At 45.4% G+C, this 18205-nt stretch overlaps 2 protein-coding genes across 9 annotated transcripts; one reads left to right on the forward strand and one right to left on the reverse strand.

Annotated features, from left to right (window-relative positions):
- Positions 1-365: 365 nt before the first annotated feature.
- On the forward strand, positions 366-18087 carry nonC (serine/threonine-protein kinase Smg1). Of its 6 annotated transcripts, none has more exons than XM_067351262.1 (17): positions 366-563; positions 633-997; positions 1501-1783; positions 1868-2091; positions 2182-2434; positions 2529-2661; positions 2752-4093; positions 4162-4318; positions 4399-4927; positions 5005-5192; positions 5411-9223; positions 9387-9660; positions 12505-12767; positions 13016-13292; positions 13353-15240; positions 15401-16369; positions 16701-18087. In XM_067351262.1, exons 3-17 carry the CDS (start codon positions 1560-1562, stop codon positions 16883-16885), a joined length of 10719 nt encoding a protein of 3572 aa, XP_067207363.1. In that variant the 5' UTR covers positions 366-563; positions 633-997; positions 1501-1559; the 3' UTR covers positions 16886-18087. The 6 variants fall into 6 exon arrangements, with proteins under 6 accessions (XP_067207363.1, XP_012219292.1, XP_012219293.1 ...); XM_012363869.2 differs by having other exon boundaries at positions 633-735; XM_012363870.2 differs by having other exon boundaries at positions 366-997.
- Positions 9721-12250, reverse strand: mAChR-C (muscarinic Acetylcholine Receptor, C-type). Of its 3 annotated transcripts, XM_067351276.1 has the most exons (5): positions 11996-12250; positions 11801-11913; positions 10957-11499; positions 10583-10736; positions 9721-10269 (listed from the first exon to the last, which is right to left on the reverse strand). In XM_067351276.1, the coding sequence occupies exons 3-5, from the start codon at positions 11493-11495 to the stop codon at positions 9865-9867; spliced, it is 1098 nt and encodes a 365-aa protein (XP_067207377.1). In that variant the 5' UTR covers positions 11496-11499; positions 11801-11913; positions 11996-12250; the 3' UTR covers positions 9721-9864. The 3 variants fall into 3 exon arrangements, with proteins under 3 accessions (XP_067207377.1, XP_012219299.1, XP_012219298.1); XM_012363876.2 differs by having other exon boundaries at positions 11801-12057; XM_012363875.2 differs by lacking the exons at positions 11801-11913; positions 11996-12250 and having other exon boundaries at positions 10957-11690.
- Positions 18088-18205: the final 118 nt, after the last annotated feature.

Raw genomic sequence — 18205 nt, forward strand, 5'->3', positions numbered from 1 at the left:
AACCTGTATGGTTTTTTAAATTTCAATTTGTTTATAAATTTGTCGAATAAGCTACTAATGTATCACACATAATTATATATATATAATAATCTTGTGAAAATAAAAATTATAATTCTCCAATTTTAGCAATTCGAACCGTATTTATTTTATATAAACAAAACGTTCAAGTCTCTAGAAAACACATCTTTCTATTGGACATAAATATTTTGGACGCAATGTAAATCCTGCATTAAAAACGACGAAATTTATATGAAATAGTTTTCTTTATATGAATGTTTTACATGGTTATGTGCTGGATAAACCTTTGAAAAATGAATAAGAAAAAAATTTTTATACAGCTCTTTTAGTTATCGTGCAATTCGATTTTTTCGTTCTTGTAGAATACGTGGAATTTAAATTCATGAAAACCGCGGTAATGGTGCGTCACAAAGAATCGGTGTGCGATCACAAAGAAACGGAAGTGATCGCAAGGAGAAAGTTTCGCTTTTCCCGACGTTCGGCTGTAAATGTAAAATTCTCTAGGGGAAGTTCCGCAATGGTGGCGTGCGCGCCGATATAGAGGGGTAAGAATCCAAGCCACAGCAAGCACCGAATGTGTCCTATCATAACCTCTGAAGTCCGCGTTTTTCAAGCTTTTAAGATTTTCTGTGAAGCGCTAAAAAGCGAGTTTGAACCGGCCTTCTTCGGATTCTGCATTGTCTGACTGCTTATCCGCACGAGATTCGCCCGAGATTGGTGAGAAATGATTTATTCTAAAGCTAAGCTTTGCCGAAAGACTCACGAAAGCGTGGAGGAAGAGAGGGAGGCGGAGCAGGGTAACGTTATCAGCAACAGATGCTGTTTGTGCGAAATATGCGTCAACATCGCGTATCAGGCACGCAAAACACAACGGTGTTGTTAAAATTTTTCACAATTCGGTGTATCACATCCCCACGTGCTCGCGCAGGACTAACGATTCTTAGCGAATTTAATTGTGCATACTGGTGACTAAACACATGTAATCTCGCTCAGTCATTGGATAAAAGAAAAATCAAAATTAAAAGCATAACAAGTCGCTCGTTATACCGCAACATTTTCCCAGATGCCTTGACTTTCAAAAGTACTTGTGTAGTTCTGTGGTGAAAATTAGAGTAGCATCAATAAATGGAGCGTTTAAATCTCGATTTTCTGTAATAATTTTTAACATGAGATAATATATTTTATATGTAGTTAAAAATTTTCACTATGACTTTGCAATTTCTTTCATGTAACTATATATATATGAATAACTTTTATATATAGATAAATGCAATAAAATGCAATACAAATTTTTGGTGTATACATAATGTTATTTATCATAGAATATATATAAAATATTTTTTTATCACTTATTATTACAGTAATTGTACGAATTGCAGGATTTTAAAATTATTACTCGTGTGTTTTTATCTGCAATTTTATTATTTTTACTTATATTTCTATCTTTATATTTATATGTATAACATAATAAGTATTTTGTAGGTAACCACAGGTTACATCCATAAAGTGTGGGTCATGCCGACCACTTGCAGAGTAATGTAATGAATAACTGTGGGAACTCTAATATTAGCACGAGGCTACGTGGTTCCAAGTGCGCCGAGACTCAGGACGAGTCTACGAACCAGGGTGGGGAAATAGAGAAGGAAGACGATAGTGAGATAAGTGGTTACAGTGTGAATGATATAAATCCTCCACGTGCCCCCCTGGTCATTCAACGAAATTCCAACTATTCGTCAGATCACGGTTTTACTAGATTTAAATCCAGGTATTTTTTAAATTCTAATTTAATATTGTCAACAATATAGTTACCGGCTAATGAAAATAATTTGCGATAAATTGTTTGCTGTAGACTTTGCAGTGTACCAAGAAATGAATTTCGAATGGCACGTGGCGGCAGTTCCGCAGATCGCGCTAGAGGCGGGACGCGTGGGAGGGCCTTCAAGAAGACCTTCAATGATCGCGAATCAAATTCAGAGTCCAGCTATCACTCTACATCTAGACCCAAGTTTCAAGAATCGTTGAAGAATCATGAGAACGCACAGGGCAAATATTATGACGATAAAAGAATAAATGGTAATATTTATTGATATGTTTTTTTTTACACATGTATTTATAACACTTGAAATTTGCTCTACGAAGAAAGAATCTGCTTATTTATTTCAGAGGACTCGAAAATTTCCAAGCTATTACGGCGATTGTGTCGCGAAGATGATTACGATCACTTCCTGGTGCTTTGCAAACAAGTGCAGGATGGTATCGTCGCACCTGAAAATCAACGATACATACGACGACACTTAGAGAATATCTGTGACAGTTTATTAGATATTTTATACTCCGGTCTTAATCAAGAAGCCAAGCAACAGGTTGCAAAATGTTTAGGTCGAATCGGATACATAGCAGACCAAGATTTTAAAAGGTAGGTCGATTACGAAAACGTGAATACATTGAAAAATGTATTCTACCTTTACAGATTTATGATTTAGCAGCGCTAAACTTTTATACATTTTCAGATATATGGATTGGATTTTTAATAAATACAAATACTCGGAACATAAAGATGATATAAGATGTCTACTAATCAAATCACTTATCGAGACGCTCAAGATGGACTCTGAGACATCCAAAATGAAAGATTTCTCTGTGGTAAATAAAAATTTGTAAAAGAGTTTATAATAACTTTATTTTTGTTTCCGTTTAATGGCAAAAATTAATCGTCACGTATTTGCACGATAGATGATGATGTCCCAATTACAATCGGTACTGGAAAATGTCGATAGAGCAGACTTACTGATGGCGACTATGGACGCTATATTACTCGTCATAGACTCCTATCCGGAAACATTTACGAACATCTACTTTCATGACACGGTGGACATTCTTGTAGGCTGGCACATTGATTGCACGCAGCAAAAGTCGGTCATCGTTTATGCGAGTCGCTGTTTGCAAAAGTTGCGCTCGTTTTGGGTAGCGGATCTGGAGTTCACGCTGACACTGCTCGGTCATTTCCTGGAGGATATGGAAAGCTACGACGAGGAATTAAATGTACCTAAATCCGGCAGTACTTCGCCAAGCGGCGACGAATCTCCGTCGTCCAGAAAATGCATCTTACGCATCACATCGTTGATATCAGTCTTTAACACAGTGACAAAGAGTATATCTGAGCATTTGAATCCGAACCTTGCACCCAACGTACAGTGGTCTTTTCTAACGGATTGTTTATCGAAGATGCTGAAGACCGTTGTTAAAGCAATCGAATTTGAAGAAGAGAATGATGTCTGGCCCAAAATCATATCTAACAACACGGAGAATCTGATCAAATGTATAAAGAACATGAATTCGTCGCCGAAAGACATGGAAATGCTCTCCAAGCATTTCAGCAAAGACGAGATTACCGAGGAGAGTCTCACCAAGATGATCAAGTCTCTGTCTATAAACAAGAAAAATGATAAAAAGAATTCCAAGGTGGTTCTCGATAAAGCTGTACTGTCCAAAGAGAAGGGACAGGCGTTGGTGAATTTGTTGCGATCGATGGAGCCGAAAGTCAAACACATCGACGACTTGTCGGAGGAGAAGGAAGAATTGATTGTGGTCGCGAACGAATGCGCTTTTCTGCTCCTCGGCCATCTTCAGAGTCGCGTCACCAAGAACCACGAGCTCCTTTATAAATTCATCGACCTTCAATTGCAGAGAGTGAATATCTTCTGGGACGACACGACCATTTCCATGCTGGCCACTATATCGAAGATCATAAAAGAAGTGTCCGCGAATTTGCCGCTGGAGTTGGTGCACACGTTGCTCGGCAAGGACTCAGCGCTGCTGAAATTACGATTTCGGAATTCCATCGCTATACAAAACGCGACTCTGGGAGTGTATCATAGCCTTCTGAGTCTGAAGAATATTCCGCTGTTGCAGGAATCTTATCGTTATGTATTAGCGGACTTGGAGATTGCTTACAGACTCATATTGCCCGATATGGACAGCTTAGTCGCGGACAATCCGTTAAATGACCTGAAATACGTGAATAGCCACACTGAGATAGTGATCACGTTCATACTACGCGCACTTTCGGATATAGGTAAGCCAACAACATCGATGATTCATCCAAAATACATACGTAGCCAACACTTTTATTTCTTTTTTTAGCAAATGCGAGTAATTCGATTATCGGAATGTGGGCCTTGAAGCCCAGTATCTTGGAGCTTCTTGCAGTCAAGTTAAAACCATATGACACCACGTTGTCTACGATCAGTCCGTTTTTGCAATATAATATTCTGTATTTACTGTGCGCACACTGTTCTAGGTAAAATAAAATTTCTTAATTATCTTTTAGCAATTTTATGCAACGACAAAATGTGAGCTTTCGATGTCGACTTGTTTCAGATACAATCACTTTGTTCCAAGTTCAAGTTTGCTAGCGAACATCAATGCTTGTCGAACGATGGACATATTTCCCGGACCTTTGGACGTGTCCACTAAATCGCCAACCAGCGGGCATTTGTCTATTATTCTCAATCTAATAGCGAAAACGTACAACAAGAGCACGCCCATACAAACATTGCTGCTCTTGTCCAATTGGATGCAAGAAATTTGCGTGCAATCGGAGAAGTATATCGGAATCCTGAGCAAAACTCAGGAGTGCCAAAGTATCATCGCGAGCTTGATCACTTGCGGCGCCACAACCAACAACGACATCGCGAGCGCGGTGTGCAATCTCTTGGAGATCTTGATGGCCGCGAAGGATGTGGTGTGGAAGCAGGAGATTTACTCGAGCATCGTCGATCTGGCGACGTTGCATTTGACGTCGTGCGACAAAAAGCTTCGCGACAAATACGGCGTATTACTGATGCTGATGCCGATTAACATTGTCATACCGAAATTGAACAAAGAGTGTTTGTTCTCAGACACCAAGGTAAGCGTGTGTTTTCCGAAGGGCGCGCATGTAACATCAGATATATCTTCGAACTTTCAAACGTTGTTTTGCCGTAGAAAATACGGGAGATCGAGACATATTCAACCGAGTCGTTAATACTCGCTCAAAGATTGCACATGCGAGGTAACAATAACGGTGAATTATTGGCGCAACATTTCAAAACGTATATGGCATTCCTGTTGCAAGAGCGTCACCTCGACGCGTCCGGTTTGTCGGAGATCTTCACTCTGTGCTGGCCAGCTGTGTAAGTATTTTTTCTCAAAATTATTCTTTCAGAAATTTGTCGAGTTGAATATCCTGAATACTCGCGCATTATATTAAAAATATTTAAAAACGTCCGGAATTATTAAAATAGTCTGTCGGTTAGTCGAAGAATTAATTACAAAATTAAAGCAAAAAACTATTGTGAGACGTGAGACGTTAACGTACACTCTATAATAACAAAACATTTTTTTTATACAGATCGGAGAATGAGACTACAGCGAGGATGTACAATCTAGCGCTGGCGAACTGTTCGTTTTTGTATTTCTGGAGTGGTTTTGAGGCAGCGCAGCACTGCGTGCTCAACAAGTTGCGCACGTCTCTGGGGAAGCCGCAAGAGACGTTCACGTCGATCGAAGGCGCTCTAAAGATTCTGGCGCGTGAAATATCGTACTGCGTGGACGTTATCAAAAAGGACAAACGGGATCTGGATCACATCCTACACGAGCATACACGGGTGAGACTTTTCATTGAGTTCCTGGAGCACCTGGAGAGGGTGATTCACAACGCGGCGGACGGTTGCGCGATGGCGTTGTTACCTTTGTCGAAGCCGGTCAGAACCTTCTTCCACACCAACAAATCGACATGCAAAGAATGGTTGAATCGCATACGGCTGGCTTTATGCGTGGTCTCGCTGCACTCAGGCCTGGCAACGAGCGCGCTGCGAAACGGCCAGCGGCTGCTGGAGGATCTAAGTAACGCCGACAACACGCAGGGCGTCGAGTTCGAAAGAGCGACGCTATGCACGGCGCAAGCTATGGTCGCGCTGGGCGAAGCGGAGGCGTTGCAGGGACTCTACGTGTACACTAAGGAGAACGACAGAAAGTTTCCGTGGCTGAAGGCGGCGATGGAGGAAGCCGCCGGGCACTACGAGTCGGCGGCGGAGGCTTACAAGCAGATTATCGATGAAGACGTACACGCGAAGATGAACGACGACGAAGGCAACAGCGACACTCAAGCACTCGGCTTCTGCATGCAGCGGCTTTCCAACTGTTACAAAGCGGTCAGCGACTGGTCTGGATTGGTGGACTGGAAGTCGCAGGAGAGCGAAATGTTGGCGCAGGAGAGAAATGCTGCCTTGCGAAAGCAAACCGCGGAGACCATCGTGCCGCAGCAGGCGGACTGCCTGAAGAAGTTTGAAGACGGCGAATTGATCTCTCTCGACGAGCTGACGAATTGGAATCTATTGGACGAGGAGAGGAAAACCAATTGGAGCTGCACGAAAACGCTGGTTGAGTGTAGCAATAGTTTGACGAACATCGCGCTGCGTATTCGCGCCAACGAATTCAAGGACTCGTTCAACAACGACATCGAGAGATGCCAGAGAGTCGCGGCCAAGACGATGCAAGACGGCATGCGAAACGTGCCGTCGGAATACCTCAGCGACTCTATTTTGCTTCAGTACTCCGCGACGGGACTGAAGAATCTGCTGAGCGGCAAGAACGGCAAGAACGTCTTCGAGTTGTTGAAAGCCGACAAGCTCAATCACATCAACTCGAACATTTTGACGCAAGTGTTGTGGTGGTCCGAGTATCTGGATGAGACGTGCGAAAGCGGCTCCATGGAAGTGGACAGTCTGCGATTGCACGTGATTAGAACCGCGCGGAAAGAGGGCAACTTCAATTTGGCGAAGCGCGAGATGATCAAGTACTTCAAAATGGAACAGGATCTGATCCAGCTGAAGGATCCGACCGTTTGCACCTTCTCGGATATCACGAACAATATACTGAACGGATCTGTGCAAGTAAAGTGGACGAAGAACAGTATGCGGGCGTTCCGAGAATTCTCCAAACTGCTGTACAACATGGAGAACACGAGCGACGCCCTGAAGATGTGCTGCGTGACCTCGCTGGGCATCTCGCAGGCGATCGTCAACGGCGAGCAGTCCACCGATCTACGAGAGACCGGCACCAAGCTGCTGCTCACTCTGGGAAAGTGGATACAGCAGGACGTAAATGTGAACGAGAATCCGCAGTTGGAGAAGCTGTTGCGATTCGAGGCGGTGCACAACGACGGATTGATGGACAAACTGTTCGGCGATACGATCGACCTGATCCCGACGTCGGACATGATAATCGGCAAGCTGATGCAGCTCGGTGTGAATCAGTGTCCGGACCTGCCGCTCGCTTGGTCCAGCTTCGCCGCTTGGTGCTACAAGTGGGGCCGCAAGATCGTCGACAACTCGAATTCGGGTCAACTGACGGACACCGACCGGTTGAACATACAGTCGCTGCTGCCGATGGACATAGCGGAGGCCGATCTCAACGCCGTGTTCGCGATACTGAGTCAGAACAAGACGCTGCCCGAGGACGAGGGCGACATCGATACGAACGACATAAACACATCTGACATGATCGAGAATCAGCTGCGCAACGTGCCGGCGCTGCGCCACGCGGGAAGCGAACACCTCGGCATGCTGGTCGACATTTGGCGGCAGGCGCAAAAGCGCATCTACTCGTACTACGAGCTCGCAGCAAATGCATATTTCAAGTATCTACAACTGGCGAACAAGGAGATCAGACACGACACGAACGAATACGACACGATTACTGCGACATTGCGATTGCTGCGACTCATAGTGAAGCACGCACTGGAATTGCAGAGTGTGCTCGAAGCCGGTCTCTCGACCACTCCGACCACACCCTGGAAGGCGATCATCCCGCAATTGTTCTCGCGTCTCAGCCATCCGGAGGCGTACGTGAGAACGCAGGTGTCCGAACTGTTGTGCCGCGTGGCGGAAGACATGCCGCATCTTATAACATTCCCGGCGGTGGTGGGCGCAATCACCGGCAGTCAGAGGAAAGTTTACGACAAGATCGTCTACGAGAAGCTCAACGACAATGACGAATCGCAGAACGATTCGGACTTGAATGCCGCCGAAGAGGACGGCGCCGCGTGCGACAGCGACGAGCACGGCAAGATTATGGACTCCTGTTTCTCGCAACTCGTCGATTGCCTTTCCTCTCGCATCCAGAACTCGGTGGTCCAGGTGAAGGTGCTGGTAAAGGAGCTCCGACGTATCACGCTACTGTGGGACGAACTGTGGCTGGCGACACTTTGCCAACATCACGCGGAGTTCACCAAGCGTTTCGAGCAGCTGGAGCACGAGATCCAGCGAGTGCAGGATAACATTTGGCTCGCGCACGACCAGAAAGAGAAGCTGATCGCGGAGAAGCATAGAATTATTCTGAAACCGATCACGTACATACTCGAGAATCTTTTGGCGATGACATCCGTGCCGGCCGAGACGCCGCACGAGAGGAACTTCCAGGAGAAGTTCGGCCCCGCCATCGAGGAGGTGATCAACCGACTGAACAATCCCAAGAATCCGGCGAAGCCGCAGGTGGCCAGCGCGGCGCTGAAGCATCTGGAAACTAAGCTGGCGCAGCGCGTGCACCGTCGCGCCGCTTACTCTCTATCGATGACGGACATCAGTCCCATCCTGGCCAATTTGAAGGACACCTGTATCGCGATGCCGGGCGTCACCGCATTCGGCAACAAGATCGTCACGATCATGTCGGTGGACAATAACGTTCAGATCCTACCGACGAAGACGAAGCCCAAGAAACTGGCGTTCCGCGGCTCCGACGGTAACGTTTACACGTACCTGTTTAAGGGACTGGAGGACTTGCACCTGGACGAGAGAATAATGCAATTCCTCGGCATATCCAATGTTATGATGTCGATGAACAATGAAACGCGAAACTATCGGGCGCGACACTACTCGGTGATCCCGCTGGGTCCCAGATCCGGCCTCATTCAGTGGGTGGACGGCGTGACGCCGCTGTTTATCCTCTACAAACGCTGGCAGCAGCGCGAGAGCGCCATGAGCAGCAAAACCGGCGGCGGCACGACGGCGGTTATGCGACCGTCGGAATTGTTCTACAATAAACTGACGCCGTTGCTGAAGGAGCGCGGGATCAGCCTGGAGAACAGGAAGGAGTGGCCTCTCCAGGTGTTGAAGCAAGTGCTGGCTGAGCTAATGGACGAGACTCCGAAGGATCTGCTGGCTAAGTTAGTCGCAATTATTAAAAACGAATACTTTTGTTTTCTCGCTGTGAATTTTTTTTTTTTTTTGCAATATATCTCGAAGCGTAACCAAAAAAATTGACACAATTTTTCACTACTGTGAATCTTAAAGTTTTTACAGATATTTATTCCGCTTTAAATGTTGCAGAGAAATCTGGTGTAACAGCATCAACGCCGGCAGCTGGTGGCAAGCCACCAAGAATTATTCGTATTCCGTCGCAGTGATGTCCATTATCGGCTACATCATAGGCTTAGGCGATAGACACTTGGACAACGTTCTTGTCGATCTCAATACCGGCGAGGTTGTACACATCGATTACAATGTTTGCTTCGAAAAGGGAAAGACTCTGCGCGTGCCGGAGAAAGTGCCCTTCCGCATGACGCCGAATATCAAGGCAGCTTTGGGAGTAACCGGTGTTGAGGTAGGTTCTATTATAATCAATATATGGCGTGGAAAAGTTTTGCTTTCAAATGAAAAAAGACGGTGCATTCACACAACTTTAATTGCAAATTTTTGCAATCTTTTATTTCGAAAACTTTTCGCTTTATGATAATATTACAATTTCTTTTTATTTATATTTCCATAGGAATTGACAAAAGTAATTTATAATTTATTTCTACAGTTTTTAAGCCAACACAATTGGATTTACAAAATTGTTCGTTCCATTTGTTTCCGCGCGATTAGATTGAGCATTGAACGATCCATGCAAACTGCCGTTTCTGTTTATACGTTGGCCATTTTCTATCTGCTGGCTGTTCAGCTTGTGTTGTTTTTCCAAGTACATTTTAAAGCTCCAATTCAGATCGTCGTTGGGCGATTTGAGGTGCAACATTTTCTGAAAGGCTCTGCGGAAATTGGAATTCTTCCACGCGTATATAAACGGGTTCATACCGCTGTTAGCAGTGGCCAGTGTAAACGTCAGTTTTAATGACCAATCCAGGTTCACGCCGAATGACACCATGCTAGCCACAACGAAGTAGGGAAGCCAGCAGATCGAAAAACAGCCTAGTATCAGCATCAGCATCATCACCTGTGAAAATCGATATTATCGATCTTTACATTTACTACGAAAAATTTTTTTTTTTATCAAACATTCGTTTGATACGCGCTATTATTTAAGTCTACGTTATATTATAATTTCAGAATTCAAGTTCTATTTATAAAATTATTAATTTTGCGTGGAAAATAAAAATAGAATTTGAAGAATTGGATTACGCACATATGTTATGAATATGTACTCCGATTCTTATCTGGATTAAGCACACACATGGATTAAAATTATAAATAGAATTCTACCGCGAATTCTATGATGCAAATATTTATCGTAAAATGTGACATTGTACCTGCACGTTTTTGTGATCAGCGATGTTTGACACAACAGTAAGATTCATTCGGCGTGCGTGCATTTTCGCTTCTTTCCAAATCTTCCAGTACAGCAACAACATCGCTATCCAACTGAGACAGAACGACGGCATTTGTATACCCATTTTGTAGTATCTAGCAAATAATATGCAATTTATAATTTCGTATTAAATAGGTGAAAGCAGAGCCTCGAAATAAACTAATCGAGAAATAATTCATGATCGCGGTATCGCAATTTGTGTTACGAAATAACGTGAAGCGCTTTTGTTTTAAAGCTACTGCGAATGTCGGATTTAATCCGACATCCGCGTATCGGACTGATTACGGGGAGATAAGGGATCACTGCGGGCATTACTTCGGCAATATTGTTTCGCACATCTGCGTCCACGAAACATCTGCGTCGGAACAATTCCAATATATCGGAATCGCTGATACAGCTGTGATGAGTATCCAAATGACGATTATGACCAGCAATGCGCGCTTCCTCGTTATGTACGCGTTGTAGCTCAATGGATGGACGATCGCGACGTACCGGTCGACGGCGATCGCGATAAGATACAGCATACTTCCGCCGCACGCAAGATTAATGGTAACGATGTACCAAATGCACAGCGGCTTGTTATTGTACAATCCATTGTCCACGTAAATCGCTAGGTTGTACAGCAACGTGACACCCACCAGCAGATCGGACATCGCTAGATTGAGTATAAAATAATTCGAGATGACATTGCGAAGCCTGCGGGCCCACGAGATCGCCAGTATCGTGAGAGTATTTCCCAAAACGATCACAATGAATAGAAAGCAGTCCATAATAATCCAAAACACTTCATCGTCCTCGACTTTAACCGGCTCGTTCTCGTTTGTCTCAACAACGTTGCATGACTTCAGATACATGGTTCTGAAGAAAAAAGTGCTTAAAATATCTTGCGTTAAAATCAATATAAATACTTAAAATTTAACCTCTTCGACAAATTTCAAAAGAATTTTCTCACATTTAATGTTTCATGTTTTTAATTATAACTTGGGAAATGAAAATTTAGATTCAGCTAGATTTTTCTTCTTGCTGTGTACATCGCTGCTCCAATTAATCTCGAAATTTATTCTAATTGATCTCGAAGGAATTTGTCGTTAAAATTAATGTGAAAGTTAATATATTTCAGGACATATTTCTGCAACGATTCATCGCTGAATCTACTTACCAAAGATTGACTGCGAACTCGTGGCATTTCACTTATGGATTCTCTTATGGGGGTGTCTCTCAGTTGTACGCTGTGCAAAACCGTCGCATGAAGCCGTGAGAATACTTAAATAACTGAAAACACGTAATACATATCAGAACGGTCAGCGACTGATACCGCTGAAGTCATAATGCGAGACCTCTTCAGGCCACTTACCTTCCACACACACGCATATGGAGAGAAATGGGTTTTCGATGGTACTTTATGAAACGCTAAAGTACATACCGGATCATGCATCACGATTACGTAAATCTGCAAAACGTGGGAAACGAATTGATTGATTTCTCACTGCAAAAACACTGAAAAACGACGGCTCACTCCGCTCGCGTTTTTCGCCTCCTTCGCGGAAGCGCTCGGCTCTTACGGGAAGCGAATTTATTTTGATGACGAAATTCTGTATATCTTTTGATGTATATCGATGCGGAACAGATACGGGACACTCTGACTTCGCGAGTGGTTTTTACTTATCTGCTCACCCGATGGTTTCCCCGGCGAATGAACCGTCACAACTATCAGTCGCTATCAGCGGCTCGTTCCAATCGAAAAAATCGATGAAAGTCGGAGATGAGAGTGAACGCATAATCATGAGCGGCCAAAAATATGGCTACTGTATTCTTTTGCAGGCTGCAAACGGTATGTAATCGTTATTTATTATATATTTTCAGGGTATATTTAGGTTTGCGTGCGAACAAACTCTGCGAGTAATGCGCAGAGGCCGCGAGACGCTCCTGACCTTATTGGAGGCGTTCGTTTACGATCCTCTGGTAGACTGGCGGGCGGGCGCGGACACCAGTATCGCCAGTTACGGCGCCTGCCAGGCTCGAGCGAGATGCACTGGCATCGGCAAGAAACAAATGGAGCAGGAGCTCACGTGTGCGATGTTCGCCGTAAGAGCAGCGGAGATGCGCACGGAATGGTTGACCAATCGGTGAGGAAATCGGCGAGAACAAACGTGTTGTCTATTTCATTTCAAAATTAAACCAGGATTCTGCATTTAAAATATTATTTTTTCAACACTAAAAGAAGAAAAGATTTTTCGTTAGTGTGGCAGACCACCTCTGGAAATGTTAGAAAGTCTCGATAGCAAAAGCGGAGTTATTCATATTTATTATTATTAATCAAATTATTAGCGTACGAGCTATTTATAACAATTTATTCTTTCATGTTATCTCACAGGGATGAATTAGCTAAAACCTTCCCGCTGCTGTGTCATCATTTGCTCTGTTGGATCGAAGCGACCGAGGCCTCGCGGCAGTGTCAGGATTTACTGCAGGACCGACACCAGCAGCTCGCGCTGGTGAAAGAGGCGCAGGCGATGGGCCGGAACCACGGCCTGTACACGGTCGTGAAGCGATACAACTCGTTCAAACGCGCGCGAGACGCTCATGACAAAGCGAAGGCCGGCTTGAAGGAGAAAATAGAGGAGTGCGAGAACCAAATTAACATGCACAACGTAAGTCTTTCGAGCGAATTCCCTTCGAATATTCCTTCAATATTCCGACCGTCATTTTAGATCGCGCTGGCCACCGTGCGAGGACCTCAGCTGGGACAGTGGCTAGCGGAATTGGGAAGTCCGACCACTCAGGAGGAGCATGTGGTGTTCGATCTCGTGAAGGAGTTCCTGCAGAATGCTGGACAGAATCAGATTATACAGCAGTGCGAGCTGTCGGAGGACGAACTGACGCAGTTGGCCACCCAGCAGTCCTTAATCATACGCACCCTTCTGGAGATGCTGAGCCAGTATTCCGCCATCTGCAGCCTGTATCCCATCAGCGTTCTTTCGCAGCACCGCACCGTACTCTATCACACATGGGCGAGCAAACTGCTGGCCACCGGCACGGTCGACGCTTGCCGCGAGGTTATGGCGCAATTCGAAGCGAGCGTGGAACCGATTTGTTTGGACAGCCCACTGGTGCAGCAAATAATCGCCTTCTCGTACAGGATGCAGGAGATCCTGAACGAGTCCAACGACAGATTGAAGAAGGCGTACGACAGAATAATGTCAGAAGGTCTACCGGAGGCCGGCAACAGAATTGAGAAGGCGTACATGGAGTCGCGGGCGCAGATCACGAATTTCCTGCGACGGGAGAAGGGCGCGGAAAAGGCGCTCGAGTGCGTCAACATCACCGCGCTGTGCGCCCTGAACAAGCGCTACCTCATGATGGAGGGCGCGGCCAAAGGCGCCGGCGACTGCCTCGTGGAGCTCACGTCACGCGAGGGCGACTGGTATCTCGACGAGATGCGTCTGATGTCGTCGCTGATTGCTGAACTGATCACGCTTATACCGGACAGTCACAAGACGAACAATGATCCCAAGATCCCGCTGATACTCAAGTGTCTGAAGAGCGCCGATCGCATCTACAAGGGCCTGCAGGAGCTCAACTACAACTTTCAGACTATTATACTACCGGAGGCGATGAAGACCGTCATCACAGAGGAGCCGAGTGTCATGCGGATGATCGGCGAGCTCAACGATATCATAATAATGACCGGAATACCGCTCGGCGAAATTCTGGCACAGCTCGAGATGCACCTCCGATTCATCGTGATGGAGATGGAGAGCCCGCACGCGGTGGTGCAGAGTATAGTGGCCAACATGAGATTGCGATTCGACGCGCTGCTGTCGCGACCGGCGGAGGTTCAGGATCTTAATCAGGAGGAGACGCTAACCCCGGGACAGATGTTGCTGATGGGCTTCAACGGGCTGTTCGAGAAACTGCAGATGGAAGGTAACAACCTGGTGGCCACTCTGAGCTCACTAGACGTCCCGCTCAACTGGAAGAAGATCGATCAGATACGCGAGGCCAAGGGGATGTCCGGACCGATCTTCAATAAGGCGGCCCGACAAGTCCTGGAGGATATATTCTTAATCAAACGATTGCACACCATACAGGAGTTCTTCTTGATGTGTCGGAATAACGCAGGCGCGTTCAAGGGCGAAATAACGAATCTATTTGACGACGAGCGACTCAACAAACCCGTTCGTGTCTTCACGGCCGATTACGTTTCGCGACAGTTGCTCGGCGTGACGTCGCAGACACTGGCGATTGCGCTGTGCTTTCTGCTGCAACGGATGGGGCTTAACGTGACCACCGAGATTGAGCAGCGCGACATCGGAGCGGAGAGTAAGGTTTCGCTGGAGGAACTCTGCCGGAAGATGGTGGATCTGTGCCTCAAGAGGGGATTGTTCTCAAACTCGGTTCTGGCGCAAGCAGGTGCGTTGAGTAGTACGTTGGAGAGCGCCTGGCGACGGAAACAAGGCGCTAGATTGGCGCAGCAGAGCGCCGAGGTGGCCAGAGCCAGCGTGCAGAGATTGCAACTTCAGCTGACCGCTCATCACTGGTTGCACGAGGACGTTATGATGATGAGACCCAATCCATTGAATCCACTGAATCCTCTGAGTAAGTGACAATAGATCGACCATTTTACAGACTGTTCCGACGCCTCTGACGTCATAATACATCAGCGAGAAACCTTAACAACCTTATTTAACCTTATTTAAAAATTAACATTTAATCCTTCCTAATTAAAACTTGAAATAATTATTTCCTTTTTTTCCAGATCGATCTAATTTGTTACTGGAACTACGCAAAACAGTAGCGGCACTATCAAGCCTGCAGACACGGGTGTGCGAGGCGCGCGAGCAACAGCAGAATCTTGTAGCGAACGTGGTGCAGCGCCTCAAGTGGGCCGCCGGCGCTAATCCGGCACTCAATGAAGTTATGTCGGCGTTTGACAACGCCGTGATATCATCGTGCGATAAATTGACCAGGCAACACAATTTGGCAGTGATAGTGATAAAGACATGCAATTCCATCTTGCACTACGAAGCACTGCGAACCAGAACGTCAGAGAGCATGGCGCATGACGCGAACCTAGCGAAGTTGATCAAGCACTGGGAGGAGAGCTGCATGCTAACGGTCAACCTGAACATCAGTGTCACTATGACAGAGGAGAACCTCGTACAGCTGCTGCAGTTGGAGAACAATGTGGACGCTGCGTGGCTGAAGCAGGCCGAGAAGATCGTGTCTGACGCGATAGTTGACACGCAGAAGAAGCTGCAGGAGAAACAGGATAATCTCTTTGCAGCGGAGAATTACCTGAGAGAGCGAGTGACTAGTCTTCAAAGCGTGCTTACCGAGCACCACCGCTTAATGTCAGACGTTCGAACGTTGCTGAAGTCAATGGCGAAGCAGGAAAACATCATCGGTCTGCAAGACTTCCTGCACGCCTATCGCTCGTTCACGGAGAGCGTCTCGATGGTGGTGAAGGAACTGGAGTCTGAGAATTTTGATTCCGCCCGCGGCCTGGCGATCAAGAACGAGCTGGAGGCGATGGCGATCAAAGTGCCCGGTTTGTACAATCAATTACTCGAGTTTGCAAGCGAGCACAAGCTGAATCCAGCGAAGGACGCGGAGAAAGGACCTGACGGCCTGTCGAAGAAGAAGGGCAAGTTGTTGCGGCAGGACAGCGTATACCTGAGTCCGAGGAAGGGTACGCCATTGGCCAGAGATCCGACCACGGGCAAAGGTAAAGTATCAAGTCTTTGGTTTGTAAACTGTTATATTTTGCTAATGTCTTCTCGAAATCGCTCATCGTTTTTGCCGATAACTGTAATAAACTTTATTAACCGAGCGATAGCGTGACGAATGGTTCAATAACAAAAAAAAAAAAAAACAGAAAAAAGGATTGTAAGAACTAAAACGTGGGGCGCAAAAAATTTATTCATCACTATTCTATTAATTGATAATAAATTTTTTACGTCCCGACATCCGCGCTTTGGTTTTTTTTGATGATTTTTATTAATCGAGCTGAATCAAAAGATTGATGGTTATTATTAATCGCTCTATTATCCTTGCAGCTGTGCAAGAGCGGAATGCCTACGCGCTGAACGTGTGGCGCCGCATACGTATGAAGCTGGAGGGCCGCGATCCGCAGCCGTCGCGCAAGTACACCACGGCCGAACAGGTGGAATACGTAACGCGGGAGGCGCAGAGCACTGACAATCTCGCCCTGCTGTATGAGGGCTGGACACCGTGGGTCTGAACGGACGGCGGTGGGCGCTCGCGCGCTTTGATGGCTCGACACTCGTCTCACACGGTACTCAAGGACGTACCAACGTAATCTACGTTGCCGTAACGTCGCCGTAGGACGTAACTCACCAAGTTCCGCAACGAAACCCCAGGTGGCGGAGTAACGAGCAAAACAAAAAAAATGTCATCCGGCAAATAAGTCAATAGAAATGAGTCCTTCTCCGGCGCGACTACTATGCTGATTCTATAGTTGTCTCAAAAGAAAAAAAAATGAGGATGACCCGATCTTAAATTAATGTAGGATAACGTGTCGTCTTTTTTTTTTCTTTTTTTTCTTTTTTTTTTTTTTAGGGAAACGAGATTTGTGCGTATACTTATGATGTACGATGAACGCAGACGAATGTATGGATAAGTAATATCATAGGAAGGCATTTTTGGGGGAAGTATAGAATCGGTTGTTTCCTTACACTAACGGTGTAGTCGTGAGAAGTTCAGATGACGATATATTGACGGGAAGTCCGATGACGATGGATAGCCAACGATCGGGCTGTTACTAACCAGCGTAATGCAGGCTAATATGTTTAATGCCATAGTGTCAGGAAAAAAAAACTGACACTTTTTAATCGAGGCATCTGAATCGGTTTGCGCCGATGTAACGTTATAATTTTAGATATATATACGTGGATACTGTATACAGACAAACATTTGACGATTAATGCGATCAATCAGGGACCGAGACGTCATGCAGACACACCATTGCAACATTATTTTTTAACGCGAAAAAAAAGGGAAAAATTAACAATTTGCGATTTGATGAAAGAACTAAAAACCTTATTATTCAGTTGTGCGTAATTAAATGTCCAAAATCGGCGCATATACATACACATACATACACAGATGCGCATGTACACTTGTCTACTTAGTGTACACGTACACATCTGCGCGACTGTACGTATTTAGAAATTTTATTGATGTCATAGAGAGCCGATTTGTCTCACTGATTAACAGGATGAAATAATTTCTGCAGTGGATACCATGCGTAGTTTCGAAAACGTTTGCCACGTCGTCTCGGTTTGAGTTTTATGTATCGAACGATTCGAGCGAAAGAAGAAATTCGTTAGCTTTATAGCCGACGTCGATATTGGACGATGTGTTCTCGCGGATCCCTGATATTGCATATTTCTCGCCGAGTCGGTTTTTTTTTTTTTTTTTTTTAATACTTAAATAATGCTATCGCGATAAGTACTTTTTCACGCATTGCAGAGATGATAATGAAACTCATTTCGTTCCAATATCTTTATTGCCAACTTTGATAATCGTTGCAATTTCAATT

Source organism: Linepithema humile, chromosome 3 (genome assembly GCF_040581485.1).
Source record: "Linepithema humile isolate Giens D197 chromosome 3, Lhum_UNIL_v1.0, whole genome shotgun sequence".
Lineage (NCBI taxonomy): Eukaryota > Metazoa > Arthropoda > Insecta > Hymenoptera > Formicidae > Linepithema > Linepithema humile.

Excerpts from the sequence above, each read along its gene's own strand:
- nonC (XM_012363870.2), top strand. The coding sequence starts at position 1,560 with ATGAATAACTGTGGGAACTCTAATATTAGCACGAGGCTACGTGGTTCC. Across the intron at positions 2,662-2,751 it reads AAATGAAAGATTTCTCTGTG|ATGATGATGTCCCAATTACA; the intron begins GTAAATAAAAAT and ends TTTGCACGATAG. Across the intron at positions 4,094-4,161 it reads ACGCGCACTTTCGGATATAG|CAAATGCGAGTAATTCGATT; the intron begins GTAAGCCAACAA and ends TTCTTTTTTTAG.
- mAChR-C (XM_067351276.1), bottom strand. The coding sequence starts at position 11,495 with ATGTATCTGAAGTCATGCAACGTTGTTGAGACAAACGAGAACGAGCCG. Across the intron at positions 10,737-10,956 it reads TGCGAAACAATATTGCCGAA|ATACTACAAAATGGGTATAC; the intron begins GTAATGCCCGCA and ends ATTATTTGCTAG. Across the intron at positions 10,270-10,582 it reads CTGATCACAAAAACGTGCAG|GTGATGATGCTGATGCTGAT; the intron begins GTACAATGTCAC and ends CGATTTTCACAG.